This window comes from Setaria italica, chromosome III (genome assembly GCF_000263155.2).
Source record: "Setaria italica strain Yugu1 chromosome III, Setaria_italica_v2.0, whole genome shotgun sequence".
Taxonomy (NCBI): Eukaryota; Viridiplantae; Streptophyta; class Magnoliopsida; order Poales; family Poaceae; genus Setaria; species Setaria italica.
In genome coordinates, this window is record NC_028452.1 from 4,236,680 (window position 1) to 4,257,933 (window position 21,254).

Consider the following 21,254-nt stretch of genomic DNA (forward strand, 5'->3'; position numbering starts at 1 on the left):
AACAATTCTTTATCCAGTCTTGCATTCCAAGCTCTAGGAGCCTGACGCAACCCATATAGTGCTTTCTTCAGTTTGAGCACCTTTCCACTGCCATTCTTGACAACAAATCCAGGAGGTTGCTGTACATACACCTCCTCACTCAGGTCACCATTCAGAAATGCCGATTTAACATCCATGTGATGCACTTGCCATCCTTTCTGTGCAGCTAAAGCAATCAACAGTCTAACTGTCTCTATTCTTGCCACTGGGGCAAAAACCTCTTCAAAATCCACCCCCTCACGCTGAGCATACCCCTTTGCAACTAACCGAGCTTTATGCTTAGAGATCTTGCCATCTGGATCTCTCTTTACTTTGAAGACCCATTTTAGGCCAATAGCTCGGTGGCCTGCTGGTAGTGCTGTCAGCTCCCAGGTCTTGTTGGTCTGAATTGAGTTCATCTCAGAGACCATAGCTTCCCTCCAACACTGCTCATTCAGTGCCTCTTCTACATTTCTAGGCTCCTCTGCAGCAAGGTAGCACAAACCACTATACTGAAACTCCTGGACTTCATCAGTAGTGTCATAGATACTTTCCAAAGTTCTGAATCTCGCTTGCCGATTTTCTGAGTTTCCTGAATCAGTAGGTGGTGTTGCAAACACAATCTCTTGCTCTGTAGGACTTCCTGGTGGTGTAGAATGATTGGAATCAGCACTAGTATCAGTATTGATATGCCACTGACCTTGGTTGGGTGAGTCAGGTTCAGACAGTGTATTATCTGCTGCTCCATCAGTTTCTGCTTCTGCACTTTCAGTTACTGTTCCCGGTCCGGTAACAGTGTAGAACTCCACATCAAACACAGGTGCAATTGGATCAGGCTGAGCTTCACTTTGCCACTTCCAAGCTCTAGCTTCTTCAAATATCACATCCCTTGATATGTGCAGTTTCTTGGCTACTGGATCATAAACTCGATAGCCCTTTGTTCCCTTTTCATAGCCGATGAACACCATTGGAGTTGATCTGTCAGACAACTTAGTGATGCCTGGCCCTACTTGCTTCACATGGGCTACACAACCAAAAGTCCGAAGATGATGTACCTTGGGCTTCTTTTTGTACCATGCTTCATAGGGTGTCCTGCCTTGAAGACTCTTTGTAGGGGCTCGGTTCAGCAGATACACAGCTGTGGTGACTGCTTCACCCCAAAACTCTCCTGGAACACTCTTGCTCTTGAGTAGGCACCTAGCCATTTCAACTACTGTCCGATTGCGGCGCTCCACCACTCCATTTTGCTGTGGTGTGTACGGCGTGGTGGTGAAGTGCTTGACTCCGTGCTCGTCACAGTATTCCTTGAACTCTATGGAGTTGAACTCGCCTCCACGATCACTGCGAAAAGCACGAAGTTTCCCACCACGCTCGGTTTCAGCTAGTGCCTTAACACGCTTGAAACACTTGAACGCTTCACCTTTGGTTGTCAAAAGTTCAATCCACATATACCGAGAATAATCATCCACTATGAGTAGGAAATAGCTCTTGCCCCCTGAAGTTTTTGGCTTAATCTGACCACAGAGATCAGTGTGGAATAAATCCAGAGGACTTTTAGCACGGTAGTTTGCCACTTGTGGGAACGGCTGTCGATGCTGCTTGCCAAGAGCACAGCCATCACAGAACTCCTCCACACGATCCAGCAGTGGCAGTCCCTCTACCATTCCCTTCACGCTGAGCTCTCGGAGCGCCCGGAAGTTGAGGTGGCCGTATCGGCCATGCCACAACCATGCCTTGTCATCCCCTTTGGCAACCAGACAGACAGGAGCAGCTAGCTGCACTTTCAGCAAATATAGACGATTCCCAACACGAGGTGCTCGAGCTAGTAGTGAACGCTCGACGTCGAACACACTGCAGAAACCATCTTCTAACACAACTTTGCAGCCTCCCTCCTCTAGTTGGCCAAGACTGACAATATTGCTCTTCAACTTGGGAATGTAATAAACTTCAGTCAATACCTTATGGCCGTTCTGCTTTGTTTGGAGCATCACTGATCCGATGCCCTCGATCGCGACGAATGATCCGTCACCGAACCGCACCATGCCGCCGACAGACACGTCCAGCGACACGAGCGCGTCACGCCGCCCGGTCATATGATTACTGGCCCCGGTGTCTAGGACCCAGACATCGTCGTCTTCTTCACGATCGGCAGGGAACACCTCCTTCTCGTTGAGATACACGACTTGTCGCATCACACTCACATCTGATGCCACAACATCGCGCGGCTGGACGCGCACAGCGTTCACCGTCGCCAGCAGCAGCGACGGCTGTTCGAACTCCGCCTGCACATAATGTGCCTCTTCCTTGCGCTCCTTCCGAAGCGGCTTCTTGCAGTCTTCCTTCCAGTGGCCGTAGATGCCACAGTTCCTGCAGCGCCCTTTCCGCCTCGGAGTGCCCTCAGATGTGAGCTTGATGACGGGCTCTTTTTTGTCGCAGCGCCCGCCGCTCTTGTTCTTGCCCGGAGTGTATCCGGACTTCTTCTCGCCTCCACCGGATGATGAGGATTCTGGGAGGAGACGATGGCGGTTCCTCGACACCCATTCCTCCTCCGTGAGCATGAGCCTACCGGCCTTGTCGGTGACGGACTCGGTCTCCATCCGATCCTCAGCCAACCTGAGACGACCGACAAGTTCCTCCAGCGACAGTTTCTTCAGATCGAGTAAAGTCTCGATCGAGATCGCGATCTGGTCGTAGCGTTGAGGTAGAACGCGCAGCATCTTCCTCACCACTTTGGTTTCCTCCATGGCCTCGCCGAGGGTACGCAGATCCGCCGCCAAGGCGTTAATACGCATCGCGAAGTCGTCCACGGACTCGCCCTCCTTGAAGGCGATGTTCTCGAAATCCTTCAGGAGACGCTGGGCGTTGGCCTCCTTCACACGGTCAGCCCCAACGCGCATGCTTTTCACCGTCCCCCACGCCTCCTTCACCGTCTTCTTGGCCCCGAGCATCTGCCACATCTCCTTCGGGACAGAGCGGAGGAGGCACCCCATAGCCTGCCTGTCGTGCGCTCTCCTGACATTGGCGCTGCCGGGCTCGATCACCTCCCATAGCTCCATCGCTTCAAAGTTACACTGCATCAACATGGCCCACTCGGTGTAGTTGGATCGGGTGAGCATTGGCCACATCAAGGAACTCTCCCTGACGTTGCCAGGTCCCACACTCGATGACGCGTCGTCACCGGCCATCTTCCTCGACTCCGGTGTTCTGCGTGGGATCACGCGTTTCTTCCTCGGCGGCTCCCGCGGTGGGCTCACGGAACCACCGTAGAACATACAACGCGGCTCTGATGCCAGATGTTGGCGCCGGCTGCCGGAATGGCTGGACCGACGGCGATCTGCAACGCTCCGGCGTCCGCGCTCACCACAGACCCGACGTCGCTCACACTCTCAAACTCGAGATCACACAGAACTCACGGGCACGAGAGAATGGCGCTGCCAAAACGTTGCAGCTTTTCTGGTAGTGGTTGTTACTGTTTATTCGCAGTGATTACACGGTCTAAGACCAACGAACTCCCCGCCATGCGCGCTCACGCTGCGTCGTGCCCGCCTTGTGCGCGGGAACGGTTTCTGCGCAGCATGGCGGCGAGCGCTCCTGGCCGCACCGTGAACACAGCACGGTTCTGGCTTACATACACATGCAACTAGCTAGGAATGTAAACGTGCAACTAAAATGCATCACGTATTTGCAGAATGATTAAAGAATGCACGAGATTCAGTTCAACACTCCGCTCCATCGTCGGTCGATCAGTCGAGATGGTCTCGTTCGTCACTCGCGACACTGAATTCGATCTCCGTCTATCTACGCAGGTGCAGCTGTACGGAGATGGAAGGAAGGGTGGAAGCATGCGAGGGGAGCGAGAAGGCGGCGGCGAAGCAGCAGCTGCTGGCGAGGAGCGGCAGCAGGAGCAGCCGGACGCCGGGCCGGAGGAGGTGGCGGTCCTCGTCGATGGACCTGGATAGCGAGGCGTCGAAGGTGGCCACGGGCGGCGGCGGCGGCGGCACCAGCGCCGCCGCTTCCGCGATGATGCTCACCCGGAGCTACTCCACCACCGCGGCCGTGGACGGCGGCGGCGGCGGCGGCGTGGGGCAGCAGCAAGCAGCGGAGGGGGAGCAGAGAAGGCTCGGGGCGGGCGCGCGGCTGGCCCGGAAGATCAAGGAGCAGCGGGCGCGCTTCTACATCGTGCGCCGCTGCGTCTCCATGCTCGTCTGCTGGCACGACGACGCCTAGCCGTCGTTCTTCATGCCTGCCTGCATGCAAGCTTCCCGACCTCCTCCGCCGGCGGCCATGGCATCTGCTTTGATTGCCCAGCCGGGACAGTAGTGTTGTTCGATCCCTTTGTTCATTCTCTCTTGTTCTTCTACTTAGTGTTCGATGAGACTGGAGTTCGATCGCGTCTTTCAATTGATCTCGCAGTTTTCGTGTTTAATTCTCGATCGAACAAGAAAGGTGGTGTTGATGAATGCAACAGCATAGTTATTGCTACTATATTGTCACTCGCATCAGAATTCAGCCACAAACAGGCCTGGCCTCGGATCCGCTCGAAAGGAATTGAAACTGATGCAGTGCCTTTCTCCTCGGATTCATGCTTTTTAATTTGGATGCATGCATTGTTGAACTGTGGGTGAATGGAAAGCAGCTGGCTTTGGCTAGCGTACGTCCATGTCCAACGGGCAGCGAGTTAGCAACTGATCGATCGATCGGCTGTATATGTGAGCACAAGTAAGTAACTGCATGCAGCTGTCTGCTGTGTGCAGTGAGTGATGTATCAGCTGGCTGCACTCAAAGTTGTGAGCACACTAGCTACAAGGTGCAGGCAGAAGAAAATTGGGTGCAAACCGGATGCAAAACGCATCCGGTGCACACCCGTCCGTACGGGCCGACGCGTGGACACCGATTCGAATCCGACGGACTGGGAAGGCAGGCGTCCAGCGGCTCGTCGCGCTCGGCTCGGCTCCAGGAACTGCGTAATCGCTCGCTCGGATTAACGGCTCTACCCGACGGCCCACTTGCTTCCGCCCGTCGACGATCCACGCCATCCGGCAGCTGGGGTCGGCATCGCCGACGGCGCGTGCGAGGAGCTTCCACACGTGCACGCACAGCGCCACGAACCGCGAGGTGCAGCCCGCTGCTGGGCGGGACGCCGCGGCTTGGAGCGTGGCGAGTGAAAGAGATAGGGATTGTGCAGGATATATTACTTTGGACTGATTGGACTAATTATATAGGAGTACATGGTTTTGAGTTTGGAGGGTAAGTAGCCTCTCCTAGAGATAAGGAAGGTTATCTTGGAATTACAATCAATCCTAAACTAACCATATCCGGAGTTGCCTAATATACTCTAACATCCCCCCACAGTCACAACGGAAGCGCGCAGACGATGAGACTGGAGAATAAGCCAAAGAGATAACTCCCCCCCCCCCCCCCGCCCCCGCAGTCGCAACCGTTGATACGCCGTAGATATTGTGGCTGGAATGGGAGCCGAAAAGGCTTGTCAAGCAAATGGTAGCCCCTTAGTGCGGTCGGCCGCCACGATGCGGTACAGGCACCGCCGGATAGCCGCGGTCAGGATAGGGTTGACCATGGTCTCCGGGGTGAAACGTGCGAACTCGGCGTCCAGCGATGCGCTGTACCACGGTAGCGACCGCGGCTTGAAGAGGGAGCGGTCGAACAGGGGCTCGCGGGAGAGGCTGCCGTCGCGGACCATCTCGGCGAGTGCGGTCAGCAGGACGGTGAACGCCCTGCCATCGGCGAGGAGGTGAGTCGTGCCAACCGTCAGCGCGAACCCCCGACAGGCGAACCGGACCAGTTGCAACGACATGGGGATGCTCACGTCGAAGGGAATCTGGATCAGTCCCAGCGAGCTATCGACCTCCATGAAGTCAACATCTGCGAGCGGTACGGAGGCGTCGACGACGACGAGCTCGGCACCGGCGTTATTGCACTGGACCTCAAGGATCTTTGTCTCCGGGTCCCGCACGATGCGACCAGCGAAGGGGAAGAAGCGAGCGATTACGCGGTTCCCAGAGCCGAGCCAAGTGCGATGAGCCACTGGACGCCTGCCTTCCCAGTCCGTTGGATTCGAATCGGTGTCCACGCATCGACCATGCGGACGGGTGTGCACCGGATGCGCATTGCATCCAGGCCACACCGAATTTGCTTCCGTGCAGGCGGCTAGCTATCACGATTTTTGAAGAGGCAACACGGGCACGACGAGAGGGTGAGAAGATATGATCGATCTAGGGTTGGGAGTTGTGTAAGGATCGGTGGTCCAAGAAGGAGGGTTGAATTGAAATTTTTTTAAAAAAAGTTCTAGAATGAGAAAAACAAACCTTAACCTAGATAACTAGTGATGCCCAAACTACAAGACCTATGAACTAAGCACACTATCAAGGATAAAATCTAGCAATGAGCACACTAAGATATATATTGCAACCTAGGCAAGACATGAGCAAAACAAACACAGCAAGAACAAGAGCAAAACAACAAGTAAATTCTAGGAAATAATGCTCCAAGGAAGTGCTGAAATATAAAGAGAGAGGACACGAGACAACCGGATTTTTTCCCGTGGTATCGAGAAGTTGACGCCCCCCCTAATCCACGTTGGAGCACCCACTAAGGGTTTCGTTCCCCCACCAAGACTTTAATGTTCACTAAGAATGTCCCTTCTCAATCTCCAAAACGGCGAACTTCAAACCGTATACAAGATCTTCCTCTTGAGGCTCCCACAATCTCCAAGAGCTCACCAAGAACCTCCAAATCATCAAGACCGTCTAGTTGACATCAACCACCAAGAGTAATAAGCATCAATGCTTCACTTGACCAGCACTAAGCTCAGCCACGAACTAGATGCACACTTATCACTCTCAAGCACTAAGAGAAGTCCTTAATCTTGCAAATCACAAATCACTTTTGGCTCTAGCACACTCTCACTTGCTCATGGGCTGCTTGAAGTCTTCAGGGTGTTAAGAGCAACTCAAATGACCCGGGGAAGGTGTATAAATAGGCTAGGCAACACTATCTAGCCGTTGGAAAAGTGTACACAGAAAAGCACACCATCGGATGATCCGATGGTTTCCATCCCTAGGGTGTCGGAACATCCGGTCACACGCAAGTCCAGATTGTGACCGTTAGAAAAGTAACAGTAAAAAGTATATCCAATAATTGCTCCTACAGTCTTGAGCTGAGAATCGGATCGTCCGGTGCTGAAGAGGGTTTGGCCAAAAACCTCTCTGGAAGTTTCAATTGAAAATATGCTTGCTTCGACGCATTCATTCGATGGTCATACGCAGGGCGTTGGATCAACCGGTGCTGAAGGCCCAAAACCCAAAACCTCTCTGGAAGTTGGAATTGTAAATATGCTTTGTCCGATGGTATGTACCAATTTGTCCGATGGTAACATCGGAACAAGTGATACCTTCCTCCAGAGAGTCCAGCCTTGAAAAATTCATTCGATGCAACTAAAAAATAGGGCGTCGGAACATCCAACGGTTCCCTCATCTTTATAACTCATCCAATTCAAATTCCTTTGATTTTTTGTTGATTTCTTCGCTTCTTAAGTACTTCCATGAGTTACTTGAGCTACTAAGTGCCAGAGTATACTAAGTGTGCACCATTTTCATGACTAGCCTTGTATGATCAAGATACTATCATTGAAACCCCTCTTAATAGTACGGTTTAAGAGCTAGAAAAATAGCAAACCCTATACTACACCAAGAATCCTTCATCTCCTTGTAACACTTGGCACTAGAAGAGTCCTTAGCCTTTGTCGCATTAGCCTTTTAGTCCGCTTGATAATTCAATTAAGGGTCCGCTCCAAAACACATGGGTCAATCACAAGTTATCATTTATCAACAAAACACACAAGTGCGTGTGGTGGGGCCTAGGTGCTTCAACTTGGGAGAAGATCGGCCGTTCCTTACTTGATCTTTCTTACCTAGTGGCTGTTAGGAACGGTCAGCCCATTCTATCGAGCGGCCCAAGTCACCAAAGCCCAGCTCAAGTATCTTCGTTACAAAAGGAGCAGCATAGCAGAAGGGGAGGCATCGAGGAAATTACCAAAACAAGTCTATCTCATGTTCTTCCTCATCTATACTACTCTTTCCTTCCCTGCAATCTGATCTTCTTCCTCCGGATCTCCCTGATGAATTTCTAGTCCTCTTCGATCCCCTTGCTTTTCTACCTATCCCAAACTCTATTTTCCTCATACTTGTATCAGCTACTATTGTATCAGATTGCCTGTGTTGTTTGTATTGTATTAAGGAAGGGGGTTGCTAACAGTGACCTGGCTCGGATGGGGGAGAGGATGATCGGAAAGTATTTCTACATGGCACCGGTCGGATTAGATCATCAGATCTTGATGACGGACAGCCAAAAAACGATCATTTTTTCACTAGGACATAAGCAACTGAATAGTAATTGAAGCTTTGAAATTAAAAAAATGCCAGCTTATGCATGCTTCATGCTTGATCTACTCCAGCTCTTAACAATTTATTATCAAGTGCAAGCTTATTATGTAAGTCCTGCACAATTTTTCTGAAATAAAATGCTTTGTGTGAAACCAATAAACCCATAGCATATATAGTTAGCAAAGACGGAGCTTAAATTCCATTTTGCAAGGCGGAAATAAAGGGTAATGCACGATGTTAAATTTAATCATTCCTTCCCTACAAATACATGTCACCTCATAATCGTCGGTGGCTTCACCGGGTCGGAGATCGCGCGTGTTATGTATGTGCTGTTTATTAGTTGTGATCAATTGGCCATTAGCTTGCCGTGGCTTGCAATTAAGCACCCATCATATATATATGTGATTCGTGTTAGTTAGCGATCAATTTATCACTAGTAGCGCTCAGTGATTTATGTTAGTTCTTGGATTCTGTCTTGAATTTGTAGGCATCACTTCAATGCTGGATTTTCAATTAACAAGATAAGATTGATGTAGAGGTATTACAAAGAGTAGTGCTTGTTATTGGATTACAAAGTGATCACCACATGCAACTACACACTTGCAGCGAGAGATTGATCATTAGAACAGAGGAACAGGTACTATAGCACATACAACACCGGGAGCAATAATTGTACACGCTAACGTCTCCTGACAGAAAACATTACATACCAAAGCAATACTCATTCAACATATATATACGTTCAGAACCTGTCAGAAAAGACTGATGGATGAGCACGTACACGGTACACATACATGAGTTGAAGAAAAACGAAAGGAGCAATAATCCGGCGGGGCATTCATCACATACATTGTCTAGTAGGGATTGAGGGAGGATGGGGATCAGGTGCATTCATTCACAGTAACATAGTGGCGGATCAGCAAGCTACTTGTCGATCTGGCCGAGCTTGCCGAGGCCGTTGCAGTTGGGGCAGACGATCTGGGCCTGGTCCTTCCTCGCCGCGTTCGCCCGCAGCGTCGAGCCCGCCTTGCGGATGAACCCGGCGCCGTCGCACTCCGGGCACCTGATGATGAATTGAAGGATCGAAAACATTGGCCATGGATCGACGACAGAAGAACATATGGGATCGATTTACTCACGTGTCCTTGCGCGAGAAGAGGATGGGGAAGGCCGTGCCGACGAGCGCGACGGCCACCGCGCCGGCGATGAGGTACGTGTTGCCCTCCGCCGCCACGTCGCCCACAGCGTTCACCGCCACCAGCCGCCCGCCCGCTCTTGACCTCGCCCTCATCATCATCGACGGCCGCGCCGCCACCGTGCAACAACCAGCTGGTGGCGCGTTCACGACGGCAGCCATTGTTGGTGGATGTGGATCGGATGCCTACTGATCAGTGTTCACTGAAGAGCAAGATGGAGCAAAGAATGGATGATCCAGCGAGCGAGCGAGAGGAAGCTGGTGTGAAGCTCGTGACGACGAGGGCTTAAAGCTGTGGAGGTAGTTGCGACGAGGATGAAGTGCGACCTCACAAACTGGATCGCGGATAGCGAGGGAGGGGGCGGGCACGTGCCACGTACTAGTAGTACGTCGCTGCTATGTCCCATGCTGACTGCTGTGACCTCGCCATCGTAGCAGATAACGTGGGCCAGCCTCTGAGTCAGCGAGTCCTCGTCAGCACGACATGCAGGAGTAAGGTTTGGGAACTGGGATGTTGCCGATAGCAAGCCAATGGGTGGGCCATGGTTTGCTGGGCCTATGGGGGCCGACGGCCTACTACCTTTTTTCGAAACATTGACGGCCTACTACCTACCACCAAATCCCCCAAACAAGAAAGCTGCTGGACTGAAGGCGAACGACCTTCCTTTTCGGCCCACGGGACCGCGCTCGGCTGTTCTCGTCGTTATTACCATCTGAGCAGGAAGAACTGCAACCAAAAAAAGTACGTATGGCAATTTCTCTTTATTCAATTTATTTTTATGCGATTGTATATAGCTATACATTGTATGCCGTGAATCATGACGAGTAGTAGTAGTAGTAGTTTCGTCGTCATGGAGCAACACACGGCCTAATTTAATCACATTAGCTAGGACGGTACAATACAGGACGGTACAATACGAGAGATCGTTTTAGCATCTTTTAAGTATAACTTTTGCTATGTACCTAGATAGTTTTATGAATCTAGAAATGCAAAATGACTTGCAACGGAGCCGGTACAAGCGACAGAGACTGCAGGCACGCATGAAACTGGTCCTGCCCGTGTAATGTGCTCCTCGCGGTCGCAGTCGCAGGCAGTCCACTCTGAGCGCAATGGTGAGTGCGCGCATACGCATCGCCATGTACGCGTACGTGGACGCCAGCAATTCGTCCTGTTAGCTTGCAATTGCGTAAACCAGCTAGCAGCGAGACATGGGAGCCATCAAGGACGTACCATGCTGTCTTTATTTCGCAGGTTGCATATATGCAGCCCAACCACCACGCCAGGCACATATAAATATAAATATATATATATATATGCCGTCCTACTGCTAGACTCGATCAATTGTTTTTCTTCTCAAGCCTAAAGCAATAGTGGCAGGTCAATTTTGTGATAATTAAGCAGGTGGAAGAATATGTATACATGCATACTAGTAGCTACTAAGTAGTTCATAAATAATTGCAGAGGCCAGAGCTCCAATAATGCAGAAGATGTATACTTATATACCAAGGCCAATAACTGAATATCTTTCCCTTTTTTTTTGGCAAAGGAATAACTGAATATCTCTCGATCGAGTAGATGGCTGCACAGACCATGCGAGAGGCACGCGTGGAGGAGGACCATCTCCAGCTAGGCCCGATCGGATTGCATGGATTCCTCCTCCACCACCACCGTCACCGGATCCACCAAGATACCATGGCGTCGATGATAAGTAGACAGAGATATCGATCGATGGCACATATGTCAAGAGGAAAAAGATCTAGAAGAAGGTAGTCGTCAGGCATTAAGATCATCAGCATGGGAGCCCTACTTCTCCTCGAACAGTTCCTTGAAGCAATGGGAAAGAAAGAAGAACCGGACACCACATGTGCTTTGCTCCTGCAACACATCGACAAGCAACTTGAACTTGCCCCGTGATCGAGCGAGCCCATAAGCAAGCAAGCATGGCCAACCTATCCATAGTGCGCAAACTCAGACAACAGGAAGCCTGTCCGTGTCAAGTTTATACCCTCTGACTCTGGTCGGCAATCATCTACCTTCTGCTCTCTCTCTCTTTTTAAAGAAAAACACCAACTCTACCATGTGTATATAGGGAAAAATGACGACCCCATGGAGTGAAAAAGTGAAAACCCTATCTGCAACTGTCTCTCGTTTCAGACCATAACCGGGACTGAAGACGAAAGAACCGAGGCTGTTAACCTGTCTGAAGACGAAGAGCAAATAGACACAATGATGGCATCAGAGATTTTGTGCTAATACCTGTCGATTCGTCCATGCAGACAAGCCCAACAGAAAAATTGGCACCCGTACCGCTACTTGCACGCACTAGCGTTGCGGTTGCCGTTGCAGCTCAGCTACCAAAACACACACCGGTGGCAGCATCTGCCGCACGGCTTAATCATCGCTGGACCTAGATGTGTAGAGTAGTATACAAAAGTCCTTTCGGTACACGAAGAAGGAAAAACAGGACAGCAGTTTCATCAGGTTTCAGTTCAGCAGTTGAATGATCCGTCGTACTGAGAAACCCTATCGCATGGACCATGCGATGCGATGCAACCCCCAAGTGAAGTGAAGGGAGCATGGCTTGGTTGGTGAATGGGGGATGGCCGTGGAGGTGGTATCCAATCGGCCAAATCCAATTCAGGTCAGATTATTGCAGTAGAGTAATAGAGCACTGCAAAGTCCAAGTCTGCAGCTGCATGCTAGGAGTAAAACAACAACAAGAGCAAAGCTTGCAGTTGCAGAGAAGCGCTTTCAGACAAAGGACTACTCTCTCCATGACCATGAGGGAAGGATACGGAAAACTTACTGCAAAAGGCAGTCAGCCATGAAGAGAATCTAGGAGCTCTTTTTACCTGTAGGCATGTATGGTACCATGGATATGCCGTGCAGGTCCTTTTCAGCTGCATAAAAGAGCCAGGTCAGACGGTGGTAAAAGGAGTGTAATTCATCCAGCTGCCGCTTTCTGTGCTTGCATCAGGACACTGGGACAGTGATTCCATTCGAGCAAGTACTCCAGCGCCATCGGTGTACGCTTGTTGCAATATCTTTGCTTCGGATATATAGGCAGGTCAGTAGTACACAAAAAAAGTAAAAATATCCCAAATCCTGAATATGACATACCATGCCATGTCTCCAGAACTCAAAATTTCGGTCGGGCAGTCTATTCACAGGAAACAAGTATAATGGATAACGATCTTGTTCTTTTTGGGCACATGGACTGAATGGAGGTGTTGACTTGAGACAAAGAAAACATGCATTGCAATTTGCAAGAACCCTGATTGATCACTAATCATAGAGATAAGGAACACAGAAACCATCCAGAAGCATGTCAAAGTCATCAGGAGTATGCATCTGCAAGACTGTAAAACGGACAAGAAACAGGAGACTGGACAAGAGAAATATCTTGTGCTGCAAAGATTCCTACTGAACCGTGCAACAGCCAGCGATGAAGCAAACATGGAAGAATCATTCATTGTGTTCTTACAAACGCAAAGAATGGTGCCACATTGGATGGAATCGAATGAAACCATCAATCATGCTAGCCATTTGCTACCAATAATGAAAGAACAATTTCATCACCTCCTAATGTACCAACCGAATGCTCATTTCAGGATCACCATTCGCGGTGAACAATAATTCCCCACCCCCACCTGCAAGCAAACACACCCATCATCTCTAAAGAGATGGGAATGAGATGCTGCTCTCCTATGTACAACACCAATAAGGGGGTGTTTGGGAAACCCCTGTTAAAGTTTAACACCTGTCACATCGGATGTTTGGATGCTAATTAGGAGTACTAAACATAAGCTAATTACAAAACTAATTGCACAGATGGAGTATAATTCGCGAGACGAATCTATTAAGCCTAATTAGTCCATGATTTGACAATGTGGTGCTACAGTAACCATTTGCTAATGATGGATTAATTAGGCTTAATAGATTCGTCTCGCGAATTAGCACAAGGTTCTGCAATTAGTTTTATAATTAGCTCATATTTAGTCCTCCTAATTAGCATCCGAACATCCGATGTGACACTGTTAAAGTTTAGCACCTCATATCCAAACAGCCCCTAAGTCGATTGCTCTGTTCTACAAATCCTTCGTGTTTCTTCTTCTTGTTCTAATTGCTACTAAGTTTTAAGTAAATACATGAATGAAACAACAAGCAAGCAACCAACAAGCTTTCTGCAGTAGTGGTTCTCATCTCTGCACCATGGCATCTGCGTGGCCGTCCTCGAGCCGCCAGCTCGTGCTCCGGCTCCTGGACCCATGGCTGAAAGCAGCGCTCCGGTCGGACGCCGCGTCGTTGAGCTCCGGCATCATCTGTGATTGGGAGGACGAGGCCCGCGAAGAAGAGTGACCGCGGCCGAAGCACGCGAAGACGCTGCGCAGGATGCGCCTGATGGCGCCCCTCTCCGTGGACGGGCTCTGCCTTGACCCCCAGGAGATCCTCCTGGGCGCGCCGCCGTTGTTGAAGCCGCCGTCCATCTCCGTGTAGACGACGGGGAGCTCCCTCTCCTCGGGCCTCCTCCCGCCGGCGAACCTGCCGACGGCAAAGCCGCCGCCGGGGAGCCTCCAGATGGTGAGGCCGACGGTGGCCTCCTCCTCGGCGGCGCCGTCGCCTGCGGCGGCCCGCGCCCCGCCGGCGCCGCGCGGCGCGTCGGTGGGCATCTCGTGGCGGCAGACTGGGCAGGAGTTGCGGAGCGCGAGCCAGGGGAGGATGCAGTCGGCGTGGTAGATGTGGGCGCAGGGCATCTCCCGGGCCTCGGCGCCGAGCTCGAAGGGCTCCTTGCAGACGGCGCAGTGGGATTCGGCGGCGACCCGGGCGGCGTCGACGGCGACGACGGGCATGGACTCGACGGCGGCCTTGGAGGCCGGCGGGTTGTCGCGGGCGCGGGCGAGGCCGCCGGCCTCGATCTGCGCGAGCTGGTCGAGGAGGCGCTCGAAGCCGGAGCCCATGAGGAAGTCGGACATGCTCTCGGGGAGCGGGCGGAGGCCCGAACCCGCGCCGTCGTCGTAGAAGAGCTCGAAGCTGCTAGCCGCGGCCGCTGCGTCTGCCGCGTCGGCGTCCCCGGCGGGGGAGCGGCGGAGCACGATGACGGGGTTGAAGGGCGAGGCGCGGGAGTCGGCGCCGGCGCCCCCCGAGGCTCCTCCGCGGCGGGCGCGGCGGAGACGCAGGTCGGCGGCGGCGGCGGCGTGGTGGTGGTGGTGGTGGTGGTGGTGCGCGCGCGGGCGGCGGAGGTAGGCGGCCCGGGGAGGGGGCGCGCCCATCTCCTCGAGGAAGCCGCCGCCGCAGGAGGGGCAGGCAACGGCGGCAGCGGCAGCGGCGGGCGGGGAGCTGCCGTCGCCGCCCTCCGCCGTGGCGCGGACGAAGCGGTCGCACTGGTAGCACCAGTAGGACGCCGCGGGGGCGGCCGTGGGCGAGGAGGCCATCGGAAAGGCGGGACCTTTGGACCTTTGTTGGGGCGAGGAGCTCAGATCTGGGCGGAAACCGCCGGCGCAGGAAGGGACTTGTTGAGGCTAGGCAGCCGATCCGGCGGCCGCACGGGTAAGGGAGGGGAAAGGGAAAGGCAGCTGATTGCTGGCTGCTGGTGGCTACCGGAGCCCGGAGAAGGGAGGAGGAAGAGCAGGGGATGCGGCGGCGGCGGCGGCGGAGCAGTAGAGAAAGAGGGGAAGAAGGGTTGGTGGTGGTGGGAGGGGATGGGAGGGGAGGGGAGGAGGCGACCGATTCCGATTCCCCCTTTGTGTTGCTCGATGATTGATTGATTGCGGGAGGTTTTTAACCGGCGGAGTGGAGTGGGGAGAGGAAATGCCAATGAAAAAAGCAAGCAGCAAGTGGCCTCCGCTCCGCTGCCCGGAAGGCGATGGGATCCCAGCTCGAAACCAAAACTGGCTGGGGACGACGCGCACGAAAGGTTGAAAGCGCGTTCAGACTCGAGGCGGCAGACGCGCCGCGTTGGGACGAGACGAAACGGCAACGAACCAAGCCACGGTCCCACGGAGGAGGATGCTGAAATTTTCTCTCGATCTCGTGTTCCTGCCGCGGCTGCTCCGGTCGTCCTCGGTCCTCGCCGGCTGCCGCGGCGTTACGAAAGTTCACGCCGGGTTCGATCCACACGCAATTGAAAAGGACCCTTTTTTTTTTCCCTTTTGCTTCAGTTCAGGCTTCTGTTTGGATGGATCATTTCACACGTGCTTTTTTCCCCTTTTGCTTCAGTTCAGGCTTCTGTTTGGATGGATCATTTCACACGTGCGATAGAGATCATCACAATTTGCAACAACAAAGTGGTAGCCACCACTCCGTGTCAACGTGTTATTATCGTGCCATCGTGCGTCGTCCACTGTCACTGTCACTGATTATATATGTGCGTCGTACGTATACTTCAATCAGCAGCTGTGCCTGAATATGCTTCAAAAGCGTCCAGGCATTACTTGACATATTAACAAGTCATTCCCGGCGATTCGATGAGAAATTTGGATTTTTGCTATCGCGAAGCTCAACGTTTGCGATGGTAAAAATCCAAATTTCTCTGATTTGACTGTGTTTCTTTTTCTCTAAAAATTTATTGTTTTCCAGCTAAACGGGCAGCACTGGAAGTATCGCTGCAGCTAGCAACAGGATTTGCTTCCTGGGAAAAGAAATTAAAAACGTAAAACACGGTTGCTACCTATATATTGACCAGGATTCCAGGAGAACGGAGGAGAAGAGCGCCACGGAGTTATCAAGGCAACTAACGACGCCACGCCAGCGATAGCTTGCCGGCCGGCCGGTCGCGGAGGGGGCAGAGGCGGCGGCCGGAGTCAGTCAACGCGCCCGCCCGCCGCAGTTCCGATCCCTTGACTACGGCGACGACGATGGCGACCGTGCTTCGGCCCGTCCTGATCGAGTGATCGAATGCATGCCTACCACTTCATTCGATGACCCACCACCAGTCAGAGCCACGCAGCCACCATCAGATTATCAGGCTTATTCCGGCTCAATCCGATTCGGCCGCACATGCATGGCGGATCGCCGCCGTCCGTCCGGCGTCGCCGCTGGTTTCCTCGGCCCACGCATGCAGGATCCAGTCCGTTGCAGGAAACAATCTGACCGAAATGCCCTTGGATTAGTCTAAATCTTCTCCCAGCGTCTTGCCTAACCACATACTGGTGCGCGACTGCCTCGCTGTTTGACAGTTCGCGTAGCGCGCCTGCCAGGCAGTTGACAAGAGCAACTATATACATGTGAGGGGGCATTTCCGTCACGCCTGGCCAGCCTTGATTCTCGCTCCCCTGACTAGAGCGAAATGGATAGTTGACTTTGCTTTTTTTTTAATACTCCATCCGTTCCAAATTACAGGTTATTTTAACTTTTCTAGGTACATAATTTTTATTATGCACTTAGATATACAAGTATATCTAGATGCATAATAATATCTATAAAAAAACTAAAATAGCCTACAATTTGTAACAGATGGGTAGAAGCCTTGCGCTTTGGAAGTTGACACGTGCGTATCATCTTCTAGCTAGGTCAAAGGCACAAATTTAAATGTTTTTTCATGCTTGCCTGTGTGAAAAATCACATCTTGATCTTATCAGCAGAAAAAAATGATGGTTAAAGCATTGCCTTTGTATACCGTGCCATCTTAGCTAGTTAAAGTTAAATCAAGCCAGGTTAAGCCTAATATACTCCTAGCACGTATATTATTATTATATTGATTAATTTGCGGGCAGTATTGCAAGAGACAAGGGCGGTTTGGCGCTCTAGGTCAAGGCTCAATGGTGCTTGGGCACAATAATCGCACTGACGACGACCGGCCCGTTCCGTGATTGGAGGTGCAGGACCCTTTTTTTTTAATCATTGTTATTTGGTTCGCACGCATGATGTCTACTTGCATGAAAGACGACGCATGTGCTGATGTGCATATGCTTAACCACTAAGCCTGGCGCGCATATATATGCTTTGTGGCCCTGCATCTGAATGCCATGTGGACCAAGCAAACATACACTTATTTTATTTTGATTTAATTTTTAGTGCATGTCCACTCCGATCCTCAGGTCCAGGTGTTAGTCTGTACATATAAGTCCAGGTTTTAGTTCGTGTGTATAATAATTTATTGTCGCTACTGTACCCTCCTCCTCCTCCGTTCTAGATTATATGTTATTTAATTTTATAATAAGTTGAAATTATTTAATTTTAACTAAATTTATAAAAAAACATATTAATATCTATAATATAAAATAAACACAAAAAAAAGATATCCTATTGTCTGTATATTGAAATTAGTTTGATGTTGCAGATATTTATGCATTTCTCTAAAAAATTAATTAAGACCAAAGAAGTTTGACTTAAGGTGGAACTAAAATGACCTATAATTTGGAACAAATGAACTACAGTGTAGCAATATTGTCTTAGTCTATATATGTTGCATACTAGCTTAATTTAGGAGCTTATCATTTTTTTGTTGTGTAATTTGTTTTAATTTGTGGCATGGTCTCTTAACTTGGATTCGATAGAGAAAGAAAAAGAGGCTCAGCTAGGATATCTAATGGTTACAAATTTTACCGACTACAAAATCTTAAGTATTTACATTACTGAAATAACAGTGCATATCCATTTGGACTACTTTTATATCTAAACAGATGCATATGGTTGTTGGAATAATGTCTCTTTATCTCGTCAAAACCTGTAAAGTTGCATTGGATTCTTTGAAAAGCGCGCGTGCATGCATCTTATAAATCTGGAAATGCGGAGTGCGCATTTTAGCTATCTAGTTAGCGTGGAATTCCCAAATGGGGCCTCATTCCAATTCCAATTCCTATAGCTATGGTGGTTGGTCCACTACGAAAGTTGCAATTAAATTAGAAAAAGGCATCTTATTTATATTGTCTCAAGCTGCTGATGCACTTTTTGCAGTGTTGATATATAACTCTCCTTGTCAGCTTAACATCAGACAAAAGGAGATTAAAAAAAAACCTACCGAAGCCAATTTTCACCACGCTTTAATTAACTCATTCACCGAGCACGTATATGTAGTTCAGGCTCATCATGTATTTTTGCCTACGCGTGATGGATGAGAGTGACGTGTATATACTCGATAAACTTTTTTTTGAAATTAAATACTCGATGAACTGTGGGGGTGTGCTCTGAAAGTTGATTCAGTCAAAGCTTGGTAGCTGCCAACTCTCGGTCGATGGGTCGCCGTCGTACACGCTATCATGTAGTCGTATGTACCATTGCATCAATCCCAGTGGCTGCCAACCGTGCGTGCAAAGGATATATATACTCATACACATCATCCATCCACGGTCCATGGTCCTAGTATAGCTAGCTAGCTACCGGCTGGATTGCTTGGTAGCACCAAGCAAGCAAGTCGTTGTTGGTCTTGGCCAAATCTTACTGTACCTTGACAGCGTCTTGACTCGATGGTGAATTGATCGACGATGACTATGACTTGTAGTGTTCAATTGATCGTACTCCTTCCTTCCTACCAAATTGTAAGTGATTTTAACTTTATTCTAAGTTGTTCTAAGTTGAACTTTCTAGTTTTGATACAGAAACATACATGTACATATCTAATAATATCACCCTACTTTCATTACATACACCATGAAATATATCTAGATAGTCCGTTTATCTTATCTAAAAGTTTTAATATATTCTTCTATAAATTCGATTAAAATTAAATAAATTTAATTTAGAGCAAAGCTAAAATCAGCTTACAATTTGGAACGGAGTGCGATCTCTGCATTGTTATCCCACGCGACTCAAAGATGTATCGTTAATCTTAATTAATTTGTCACACACGCCAAACATAGTCTTAGACAAAGCTAAAGTCAAAGAGCGGAGGCAATGCCGATAAGCAAATTAATTTTACAATACGGTATGCAGGTTTTTCTCATAAATGGAAGAAGCAAAAGGTGACGAGTTTTAGATGGTAGTACTCCACTAGTATAAGAGAAAGCAACTCTTGTCGGGCTCGAACTTGCTATTTGCGGCGGCGGTTATCCATTCCAGGGAAGCTGCGTGCAAACTGTCGCCGTCGTCAGCAACTGATCTGATCTGGGGGGTGTAATGCAGCGTAGATAGGCTGGTTTATTCCATTTTGTACAGTGAATACTACGATGGAGAGGTGACTGAAAATGTACGTGTGGGGAGCTATCATCCTGATTCTCTCTCTCTCTCTGACACTGCCATCACCCTGAATTCCTAATTGATCGATTGGACAGTAGAAATTCAGGAGACGACGCATGTTGGGCTGTTGAGATAGATGATACTGTTGGGCTGCAAACGGCAGATAGTGAATTTAGCCCATGTCACGTGCAGTCGCTTCTGCTGGGCCGGGATCCTGCTGAATGACTGAATGAGGTAGATGGATGGTGGGCTGCATCCACAAGATTGTCTCGTCGTCATCACCGCAACTAATAGTTCTAGGCCCGCTTTGTCGAAGCTTCGTGCGAGGGTCGGTCTATGATAATCACCATTAAGAAAACAATGGAGCGAAGACCGGTTGCTGTGTTAGGGATCTTTCTTTATCTTATTTTATTTTTTTTTCCTGAAAGGAGCTTGCCTTGGCCTCACTCCTTATTTTACTGCCCTAGCCTTTGGCCGGCTCATCGTCTCTGTCATTGATTAAGTCACATCCATACTAACCCTTTTCCTGTTTTGTGTTGTTATAAGTAAAATATGTTGACCATATTTTTTGTGTGTTCTTGAATAAAAGGTAGGATGAAAAAGAAACCCTAAATAGATGAGTGGACGAGAGAGGTTGGGAGGGCCTGAGTTTTCGTGGACTGACGGCCTCGAGATGCATGCATGGGCAGATGGGCTGTTGGTGTTTGGCACGCCATCTTTCTTCACCTTTCCTTCCTCCTCTCCTCGCCTCACTCCCTCTGCTTAGTGGTAACAGTTGGTTTGGAGTAGTTAATCCACTGTTGGAGCACGCTCGATCCGTCACGTGCTCTCCATATTCCATCTTCTTCCTCCGGTCCACTGCCCTTGCGACAGCACGCACGCGAGCAGCAGCGGCCTGCCCGCACCGTGCACGTACTCATCACTACCCCTACTCTACTTACTACCTCTACTCGCCATCTCCTGCACTTTGACAGTTTCACCCCACGGTTACTTCTTACTACACCACTCTTTGGTCTCAGGATTCCACAGTATCACAAACTGATCCATCATTAACGATGCTGAGTTCCATGGGGATTATTGTTCGTCCAGACAAGAGAGGGGCAGACGAAGCGAATGCACAACGGTGCCAGTACCCCAATGCACGCAAATCTTATCTCTAGGGAAAAGGGGGCCTACGGAGCTTGCTGTAAAATCTGGTCTTACCGTACCATGCCAGGAACAAAGCAGAGTGCTGCTATATTCATCTTTTTTGTAACACAAGCTTAAGCTGGTAATCTGACTGAACAACAAACATTGCCAAATTTGGCTTAAAGGGCATCAGAAGAGAGAAGGGGTGGAATCTGCCTGGAGAAGAATGGACTTTTTGGAGAAACTGACCTGAAAACATCTCTTTCAATCACCAATGGAGTAAGCACGCAGGTAGGAGAGTAGAGTACCTCCAAGTTTCCATTTCTAAACAACAAAAAAGAGAGCAGGTCAAGCTTGGCATCTCTCTTCTCTCTCATACACCCACACCCCAGCAACA

General features: G+C 50.0%; 3 protein-coding genes across 3 annotated transcripts; 1 reads left to right on the plus strand and 2 right to left on the minus strand.

Moving 5' to 3' along the window:
- The first annotated feature begins 3,840 nt into the window (after positions 1 to 3,840).
- On the plus strand, positions 3,841 to 4,245 carry LOC101753491 (Holliday junction resolvase MOC1, chloroplastic-like). Its single transcript, XM_004963395.1, has one exon. It carries the CDS (start codon positions 3,841 to 3,843, stop codon positions 4,243 to 4,245), a length of 405 nt encoding a protein of 134 aa, XP_004963452.1.
- Positions 4,246 to 8,959: 4,714 nt separating this feature from the next.
- Positions 8,960 to 9,977, minus strand: LOC101776841. The gene is made up of 2 exons (XM_004960475.2): positions 9,560 to 9,977; positions 8,960 to 9,483 (listed from the first exon to the last, which is right to left on the minus strand). Exons 1-2 carry the CDS (start codon positions 9,775 to 9,777, stop codon positions 9,345 to 9,347), a joined length of 357 nt encoding a protein of 118 aa, XP_004960532.1. The 5' UTR covers positions 9,778 to 9,977; the 3' UTR covers positions 8,960 to 9,344.
- A 3,694-nt stretch (positions 9,978 to 13,671) lies between these two features.
- Positions 13,672 to 15,459, minus strand: LOC101777249 (E3 ubiquitin-protein ligase RDUF2-like). The gene has a single exon (XM_004960476.4). The coding sequence runs from the start codon at positions 15,046 to 15,048 to the stop codon at positions 13,816 to 13,818; it is 1,233 nt and encodes a 410-aa protein (XP_004960533.1). The 5' UTR covers positions 15,049 to 15,459; the 3' UTR covers positions 13,672 to 13,815.
- Positions 15,460 to 21,254: the final 5,795 nt, after the last annotated feature.